The 10,339-nt window shown below is 35.4% G+C and overlaps 1 protein-coding gene across 2 annotated transcripts in view; it reads left to right on the top strand.

Annotated features, from left to right (window-relative positions):
• The first annotated feature begins 3,788 nt into the window (after window positions 1-3,788).
• The window catches only part of LOC148945062 (homeobox protein araucan-like), a 31,731-nt gene continuing 25,180 nt past the window's right edge, over window positions 3,789-10,339 (top strand). The window contains exon 1 of one of the 2 annotated variants that reach the window (XM_089099122.1): window positions 3,789-3,948. In XM_089099122.1, the coding sequence (XP_088955248.1) occupies window positions 3,913-3,948 (36 nt within the window). In that variant the 5' untranslated portion in view covers window positions 3,789-3,912. The remainder of the gene's footprint in view (window positions 3,949-10,339) is intronic. The other variant, XM_089099123.1, reaches the window with a different exon arrangement.

Here is a 10,339-nt window from a genome sequence, read left to right as displayed (position 1 = left end):
TTCAGATATATTTAACAGCATACAAACATAAAAATACTTGTATAATTCAATAAAAATTTATGTCCCATGTAGCGAGGGATTATGAACTGTGTTGACTCGTGTTCATCGAAGTGTTGAGACATAAAGGTAGGACTGGAGGAAGAAAGGCAGGACTGCAGGACTGGAAGATTCTGCTCAGGCTGTGAAAGACAGAGCTGAATATATATACGGCACAGTTGGAGGCAGAAAGTCAGATACACTTGCAATAAGGAGTATACAACACCTTGCTGGGTTGCTTGATTCCCAAGGCACGTTTACTGTTTTAATGCTAATAAATTACTTGTATTTATGGATTATTTACCCAAAGCTTGTCCATGAATTTTCCAAAATAGCTTAAAATATATATCTATAAGTTTTGACAAAATCCATAACCATGACTTTTATTTATTCGTTCATTTGTTTCTATCTTTTTTTTACCTTGTTATTCAAGAAAACTCCAATTAGATTGTTGTATCTACCTATGAATCGATAGCAAAACCTGTTCTAAATCATTAATCCATGTATTTTTTTTTGAATTTTCAGTTTCAAAATTTATTATAGTAATATTGTTTCTATTACTACTACTATAATTTTCACAGCACCAAGTTTTCTTACGACCCTCTCCCACCCTATTCCGGGATTTCATGTTTTCCGTTTGGACCTGTTTAATTCATATTTAAACATGGTTTTTCGATCATCTTTGCAGGGCCGGATTGACTAGGTGCGGGGCCCGATTGGATTTTTTTTCGGAGCCCCCTCTATATATTAGATTTTTAAACAAAATCAAATCCAGCATATAAATGTGTGTATATGTATAGCATAGCTGTTTGTATCTCACAATATTTCTTCCTAGATATATGTTGGGTTACGAGTGATTTAATTATTTAAAAGATGTGAAACGTGTTCTTTAACATCTTCATTGGGATCTAAAAAGATCCCAATCTTCATTGGGACATTTGGCTACATGAATATGGTTCAAAATCACCTTCAGGGGTCTGTGATGGGTGTGCCGCTAAATTGATTTTGTGATAAATTTGTCCAGCTATTTTGAAGCTGAAAACATTACGACTATTTTTGGTTGACTGTAATAGAAAAAAAAAAATTCGTTTGGAAATTATTAATGCAGGAATACAATTCGATCAAGCAGGCAGCAGCCCCTAAGTAAATCATTTTTGTTGGCTACTTTTCCTGTGGGATAAAGGAGGACTCCACAGTCAATACATATAGAATTAGGTCCCAATAACTTGTAAATATCACTTCTGTAGTTTACGGTATGTCTTTAGGTTTTTACTGGGTTTTTGCCACAATTTGTTGGCATCGAAGATTGTGATGGCGATGATCTTCTAACATGATATTTTTTTCGGTACTTGTGTGAATAATGATACACGCTCGAGAAGTGAAGTTAGGTCAGTCCTTATGAAATATACCAAAATATAATGAAAATATAATACTTCATAAACAAATTTCGGCTATAATTTTGCACATTAGAGAGTGGAGGGGGTATATTATAGCGGGTCTGCATGAAAAAATGTGTTAGCTATAATTATTCTGCATATTATGAAGTAAGAATTGTTTTCTAACTTCACGCTTCAAAATACTTTACCCCCACCCCTAATGTGCAAATATACAGTCAAACTATATAAGTCCAATGTATTCTGTCACTCGTCACTTGTTTTCCACTGAGCGTAAGCTAATTGTCTCTTAATACAGATAGATAAGACCGGTTTGTTCTTGAATGTCTACCAGTATGTAGGCCTACACAAGTACCTTTTTTATTCTGCACTTTCATTTTTAACTCGTTCTGATTCTTACTTTCCTTTGACCGCACAATTCTTTCTTCTTCACTGTCACTTTTGATACTCTTGATACTTGCTTTGGTGTTTCTGCTAACCCTGCAATTCTTCGTTCTTCACTTTCATCATTGGCAAGTTCTGATTCCTGCTGTCGCTTGTAATTCTCGGTACTGATTGTATTCTAACTGCATACTTCTTTGTTATCGCGGTCGTATATTTTCTAACCACACATTTCTCTGTTCTTCGTTTTCATTTTGATTCGTTCTGATTCTGATTGTCGCATGTCTTGTAACCGCATATTTTTTTTCTTCACTTTCGTTTATGAGTTGCTGTGATTCTCGCTGCCACGTATCTTTTAACTGCATATTTCTAGATTCTTCAATTTCGTTTTTACTTGTTCGAATTGTTGGTTTTGCTAATATTTTAACTACATATCTCTTTTATCTTTATTTTCGTTTATCATTGTTTCAGACATTTTTCAGTGCCTTTTGTTTTAGTTGCTTGGATTGGTCTTGTCACTTTTGATGGTCTAGGACTCTGGGCTCTTCCTTATCACTCGTCGCATATTTACGTCTCTCAGGTCGTTCTCTTGATCTTGTTTCATTTGAAGGTCCGGTTTGTTCATTTTGGGCTTACGATTTTTCCCTCTTTTGTTCTTTTTTTGCTCATTTTGTTCTAACGTTAATTTACGTTTGTGTCCCCTAGACATAATGAAACTACTGAAAATGCCTTTGAAAATTTACATCACCGAATATAGGCACATGAATTTATCCTACAAATTTTTAAATTTTGGTCCTGCAAATACTTCTAAAACGGTTTTAAAATCTATTTTCCTTGTCTCTTCACTTTCAGTAAACATGATTGCTCGTAAACTATATAGTCTATCCTGGTTTATTGTTGATGTCATATAGTTTTTTTTATTGGTTTTAGCCTGGAAAATGATCTCTCTACAGAAGCAACGCTTACTGAAATTGTTAAGAACACTTTACAATTTCGAAAATCAATTATTCAGTTTGATGGTGGCGTTAGGACCTTTCAAACGCGGGGCCCGATTGGGCCCGATCGTTCCAATCGCTCTTTTCCGGCCCTGTTGGGCCGCATCCAGGGGAAGGGGCTAGGGGCTTGAACTTACCTCCAGAAATTTTGTTTTACTGGTGAAAACGACGAATATGCATTAGAACAAATTCTTTTACGCTTTTTTTAAGTTTTTTTTATAAATCTCTCAGATCAAAAATTCTGGATACGCCCTTGCTTTTATTACAAAACAAATTTTCTTTCCCCTCTCGGGGGGAATATAGAACATATGTTGACGGGCATGAATCGCGCTCCTGGTCACTATTTTGGCCTCTGTGATTAGTGTAACTTTCGAATTTCTGTAAGGGCCTTTGCCCCCACCCCCAAATAATCCCCTGTTAGAAACATTCCTGTCTGGTGGTGTACCTTGTTGGCCCCCTTTAATTTGGAAACAATATTAACTTAACCTATTTTTTTCTATTTTTTAAATGCATATTTTGCACCGACCCCTCTCTCCCACGCTGTAAGCGGGTTTGTTAATGTCTCTTCATGTAAATTTTTCCTCTTCAGTTTTAAAATATCAAGGTTGATATACCGCAATTGAGTTTGATATTACGATTTTCCATGACAAAATGAATCTAGCTTTATTGGTTTTCTTTTTCCAAATAAGTAGTTCAAGAATGATCCGCTAGAGTGACAGGATTCGTGTCAACATGGCCCTAACAGCTGTAGTCTAAGTGTTCCATCATCTAAATCCCGATTTTTTATTGGCTAAAATTCTTAAAGGCGGAGCCCACATCACCAGATTAACGAATCACAGCACAGGCAATAAACAAAAAGGACCTTTGGAAATATGCCTCATAGTGGGTGAAAAAGGTTGAAATTTTCCCCTTAGGAAAGGGCGTGAATTGTCTGATATTTTGGTGATTTCAGTTACACCAGTAGCTCCGTGTTAGTTTTTGCTCTTACCCTCTGGGGAGCCTGTGACAATAAGAGATTTGTCATACTCTGTTTTTGATCGTGTATCACAACTTCAGAGACAATTTAGTAGTGATAGTGACAACTTGTAATTGGTGTAATTTGTGTTATGGCACAATTTTTAAATACAGCTAACTCACCACCGGTAAGTACTTATTAATATATTGACATAATCTGTATTATAATGAATACTATTTATTATGACTTTTGCTATTTAATATTTTTAAAACAATATTTTATTTTACCGCTAGTCATTTAATTTTTAAAAATAAACTTTTATTTATTTCTGCCAAAATAATATTTTGATTAAGTCAGCATTTATAAACACAATTAAGTCACACTAGTATATGGTTGTTGATATACCTACTATAGATTATTTTAATGTTCTGAAATTGTTTTGGAAATACTCTCAGAGAAATAACATTATTCCTGCGAATATTCCTGGATTATTCTTTTGAAACCAACTTTTGGCTAATAAATAGTATAGCCTATAACTGTAAACTATTGGTCGTTTCTAACAGCAAAGAACAATTGATAGTTAAATATAGATTATTCTTATTTTGTAATTTATGAAAGTTCACTTCTCCTTTATTACACTAAGATACAGGAGCATAGCTTCATCTTTTTTATTCGTGGGGGGGGGAGAGGGTTCCACAGCCTGAGAGTCTAGGGGCATGGGCTGTATAATTGATTTTCTACAAATTATTGAAGGGGGCAACTGACAAGTTTTTTTTAAAAAGAGTAAAAAAGAAAAAATATTGAGGGGCCCACGGTACCCCTAGATCCAACCCTGTTTTACGTAACGTTAAACAGAGCTAGGTTAATAAAATAAATTAAAATTTGATTTTATCCATTATTTTAGGAAAGAACTGAAATTATAAAATTGCAATTGCAGTTTTAACAATTCTTAAATATTGCATGTAAGACAAGTTACAAGTCTTACATTGAAGTTTGCCTCCAATATTTCGATCAACGGGAAATGACTTAGCGCAGAGCGTAATATGATTCATTCGGCGAAGCCCTAAATTCCTTAAGAAAATAACTGTCGTCCAGGCTGGCGTACAGGAATTTTCTTATGGGGGAGGATTCTGAAGTAAAATTGGTATTTGACAATTTAAATAAAAAGAGCCCAGAAATTGAGAAAATATAATATTTCAGGGGGGGGGGGGTAAATTCCTCCCTGAATACGTCTCTGCAGTCATCCGCCTTAGTTTTCACCCTTATGTCGTAAACCATATGATTTTATGGTTCTGGTGCATTATATGGTCACTTCTAAAAAGTCAAGTTTGGTTAATGCTAATGAAATAAAATAAAATAGGATGAATATGTAATAGTTTATAAGAAAATTTAACCTAAACTAACCTAGGTCCCTCCCCCCCCCTTAGACCCCAAAAAAACAGTTTAAATATCGTAAACGCAACGAAAACCACACTTTTTATTGCATTTCTCTATAGCAGTCTCTTGCAATTACCCCGTCTGGCGGGTTTTTCGTCACTGGTTTCCTTGTAAAACATTTAAAAGTGACCATATAACGCACCAGTAGCCTACCGATTTTATTGTATTTTACTCTCAGTTGTTCCTGAATAAAAGCAAATTTCTTTTGATGTGAATAACAGATGGCGATAGTTCACCGGTCAAATATTACATTTAAACTAAAAATTTTTGCCATTTAAATATTGCCTTAAATTTGGAACCAAGGTGAGAACCATAAATTGTAAAATGAAAAGGAGAGGGCACCCCCTTTCCGCGACATTGTGTACATCTCAGAACACCAAGTACGCCTCACAGTACCGCCACGCTTGATAAAATATCCACCAGATGTGACACAGTTTTCCCCACGCTTGGCACCCCCCAACTCGTCAACGTTATTTCTAAAAATGGTCCCTAGAATAATAAACAGGGGTAAAAGAATAAAGTGCGAAGTTGATAAGTTTAGAATCCGCATTGAAAAAACATGACGAGAGAAAGTACCTTTACCCTTTCCTGAAAAGAGGCCGCCAATGCCATATACCGATTCACATAAATTTACAAAAATTACTAATGTCAGTTTGATAACTGCTCCAAAGGTTCCTTATAACCTAACCCCTTCCCGGCTGTTAATTCCCGTCAATCAATGCACTAACAAAAAAAAACACTAAACATTCTAATTACAATACATTGAACATATATATGGAACATGTATACCCTAAACTTTTCCAGGTATTTTCTTGTTGGTCCAAAGGCAAAATTTCTGTTAAGAACAATCGACAACATTCCGTCGGTCAAATCTTACGTCTAATTAACAACGGTGTGACACAACTGAAGATATATTAATAACTAATTAAGGGTGTGGTAGTCCAGCGACATCTTCCTAATTCAGGGTCGTAAACTAGTAGGGGGGTAGGAGGGCATATATACCCTCCATACCCTATTTTGCCCTTGGGCGGGGCTAATTTTGCCAATTGAAGACCTAGTTCTCCCCAGATTCTCGTTTAACTTCCCCAGCAGCTTCAATCATAAAACAAACCTACAACTTTCTTTGTAATAATGAACAGGGACAGGCATGCACCCATGAGGACACTAAAGGGGCTATAGTCCCCTCCCCCTCAAGAAAAAAATCAGCTGAAAAGCTTAAAATTTTTCTTAAAATAGAGGTTTTTCTAAGGAATTTAAATGCTTTCTGTTGGTTGGCCCAAGGACCCCCGGTCAACCCCCCCCCCCCATAATTATTTTCCGAGTGTGCTACTGACTGGGATATGCGCAGGAGAATTGTTTTTTTTATCAAACAAGATAGTTGGAAAATCATTAAACCAATCGATGGAGAATGCTACGTTTAAAAATGCCAGGTTGCTAGAAAATGTCACATAACGTCTTTTGATTTACCCAGCCGAAGTGAGACCTTGACCAGGGCCACTTTAGTTTCTTCTTGGGTTGGAAATAATACGCATTATCTGATTCTAACCCAAAATATTTAGCTATGTGCAAGTGCTTGCTTCCCACCTGCCGTTCAAACACGAAAAAAAACACTGCTAAACGTTGTCATTGGTTCCCTCAATTTTGACCTTTAGGGGGGGGGGTGTCAAAATACAAAAAAAAATATTTAGTCCGTAATAATCTATATTTTCTGGTAATTTTTTTGATCTTTTTCAAGAGGGTACCCCCTTTCCCAGCCTTGTATGTAGCTATACTTGCGGTAAAGCTAAGTTAAATCAGGGTAAAAGGAATGCGATGCCATCTATTATGGTAAAACTTTTTGTGTTTGTGTTCAATAGATATGTTTCCGAAATAATGTAAGCAATAGCCTTCAATTAAAAGTCATTAACTTGATTTGAAAAAAAGTGCTAAGAATTCTAAGAAAATAGGATATTTAAATCTGCTTTTATAAGTTACTTTCCATGCTTATAAATGAGACAAAAATAGAAAACATTGATTTCAAGAAAAATGAACTATATCGCATTTTTCAAAAATATATGCTAAACGCCTATTACGTAAATCTTAACTATATGTAACTATGCTTTACCCCCCCCCCCCCTAATGTGAAAAACATATAGCCCAAGTTATACATTTCCCGTGTGTCTTTGCGTTTCTTGATTTCCACACAGTTGATTCAATTTAAGGGTGCACGGATTCAAGGCCGTATCCAGGGGGGGGGGGGGGAACCCGGGTTGAACCCACCCCCCCCCCCGAAATTTTTGACCGAGTCGAAAATTAGTAAAACCTAGGTAAAAATCAGTAAAATTAGTCGAAACTGAGTCAAAAATTAGCAACCCCCCCCCCCCCGAAAAAGTAAAAAATTAGTAACCCCCACACCCAAAAACAAAATCCTGGATCCACCCTTGCACGGATTGAAACAAGAAAGACATGTCAAAATGCATGGGACACATATTTTTGGGGGGCTATATTTTCGTAAATTAGGGGTGGTTAGGGGAAAAGTACAATGGAATTGCAGTCAAAATGTGTTAACTACAATTTGTCTGCATATTATGAAGTAAGAATTGTTTGCTTAACATGTTTCCTTCTCAAAAGCCCCACTTCTAAGTTTACACTAGCATTTTTCAATGAAAATACCATAAAAGGTATCTTTCAAAGCCAAGAAGGGGGGACCCAAGGGAGGGGGAATATGCCTTTCCCCCTCTCCCCTATTCACTATAAAATTGAAATTAAGAAAGTTCCGTTTGATCCACATATTTGTTTTATTCTATTTAAATTTGTTTATATGAATAATGAGTGCTCAAATTATTAAAACGATTTATACATAAATTTGTTCATCAACCTATTCATCTATTACTATCCACCTAAAAGTTGTGAAAATGAGTGTTTGGCGGTATGTGATACAATAATCAACTCATGAAGAATATTATAGCCCGTCGGCACCTTATGTCACTACAATTACCCAAATGTGGTCAATCTTTTGTGATAATATTATGTTTGGAAGTAGTTTTACAGCAATTCCCCAATAGTGAAATATTTATAATTTGCTTTGAGGTTATTATGTAGGTGATATTCCTTTAATTTGATAGGATTTGATCTTCTCAAATAGTTTACATGCTGTTAAATCAAAAACAGAAAAAGGCATTTGAAATTTAACGAGAATAGTAAGTACCCTGATTTTGTATCAGGGATGCCAACTGATCAGTTTCTGAAAGTAAAAAACTTGATCCAAAAATGTTTCCTTTGATTGGCCAATTAGAAAAAATAATGATTTTCTAGGTCGTGTGTAATTTTACACCAGGTTTGTACCAGTAAGTGATTTAGTACCAGTGTTGCCAACTGATGAGTTTTTGACAGTACAAAAACTTGCCCCAAAAATGTTTTTTTGATTGGCCAATTGGAAAAAAAAACTTTCTCGGTCGTACGTGCTCCAGTATGAGAACGACCAATGCGATTTCCCATGTCGTACGCACAACAAGCTGATAGTTACACAAAAGGGCGATAAAATTATTAATGCAAGTATGCAATATCTTACAAGGTGTTTAGGGGCAGAAATATAAAAAAAAATGTGGTTTCTTTAATGATATATCTTCTCGACCTTTTCATAGGGTTATGACGTAAGCATAAATGCCAAGAAAAACCTCTTGCAAGTCCTTAAATCTCCATTGACGTCGATTTTTATGTAGCCCCCCTTACTCTTTGAAAAATTCTTTTTGGTATTTCTTATTAAAAATGTTTTTTTTTGTATTTTGAAAAAAAACTCTTTTTTATTTTACTTAAAAACCCTTTTTTTTTATTTTCATACAAAAAGACGGTACTCCTGTACTAAACGCACTCTTTTATAAAATGCTAGTTTGGTTAAAGCTAATGAAAAAAAATAGGATGAATATATAATAGTTTAGAAACAAATTTGGGTTATATATTTGCACATTAGGGGGGGGGCGTAAAGCATAGCATATAGTATTCCGTAGCCTAACCTAACCTAGGTACCTTTCGCCCCCCTAAACCCCAAAAAACAGCAGCTCAAGTATTATACTCGCAATGGAAACCACGCTATATATTGTATTAATCTATACCAATGTCCTGAATTAACCGGTCAAAAACGGTTTTTTCGTGACTGGTTTCTATTGTAGCATATTAAAGAGTCCGTTTAGCACAGGATCACCAAAAAGATCGAAAAAACTAAAAAATTGACCCACCCCCTTTTGATCACCAAAAATACATTTTTCCCTTCCCTAAATGTTGGTGAATTGTTGCTAATGAGTGGTGCTTCTCTCAAAGCTGAGGTTCTTAGCTTAGCCATAATCTGCTTCATCCATCTTTGTTGCATCCACAGAATAGAGGAGTGCGGGGTTAGACTTGTTCGATTTGTACCAAAAGTGCTTTTATCTTTGTATTTTATTCTTCTTAAACTATTTCACGTACTCTAAATAATTATATTCAGTTTGAATTAATTTCCTCAACCTTTTCATTTCTTCACTACGATTTTCTAAAGAAATACCCCTCCCCACTCTATTGGTTTATTCTTGTTCTGACTGTTACTAACTAACAACCTTTAAATCAGAAACTTTTAGTTGAAGAAATGCAGCATTTTCTTTTTTGATTTCAGCAATGAACCCTCATTTACGTAATTACACTAAATAACTTGATCATTTCAGAAGCTTAAATCAAAGAATTTTGTGAATTAATCTGTGCTCAGGCATTAAATTCTCTTAATGGGCTCTGCCGTCATCAATATATTATCTCTAAAGAAACATCGCAAGGAAATGTTAGAAAAGATTTCCATGATATGAATCGGGTGATAAAAAGCCATGTTTCTTGACTTTAATGACGTTGGAAATCGCACTTTTACCTACTCGATAAGCACGGTTGCGCATTGAGCTTATTTACAAGTAATTTCGTATTTAGACATTTATTATGCTAACATTTATTTTGAGGTAGAAGGGGAATAATTTAGTGGTAAAAGGATGCAAAAAATGACCAAATTATATCAAGATAATTTATAACTTGAATAAATTGCGGAGACTATTGTTATTTTGCCCTCTCCGTACAGGGCAAGACGTAGCCCCCCCCTTAAATTTGGCCCCATATTATTCTTTTGCCCTCAAATAAATATCTATTCGATA

The sequence above is a fragment of the Artemia sp. Qi Xiang Cuo genome, chromosome 13, assembly GCF_049724085.1.
Source record: "Artemia sp. Qi Xiang Cuo chromosome 13, ASM4972408v1, whole genome shotgun sequence".
Classification (NCBI taxonomy): Eukaryota; Metazoa; Arthropoda; class Branchiopoda; order Anostraca; family Artemiidae; genus Artemia; species Artemia sp. Qi Xiang Cuo.
The sequence above is the reverse complement of the archived record's forward strand: the minus strand, read 5'-3'. Positions and strand labels throughout refer to the sequence as shown.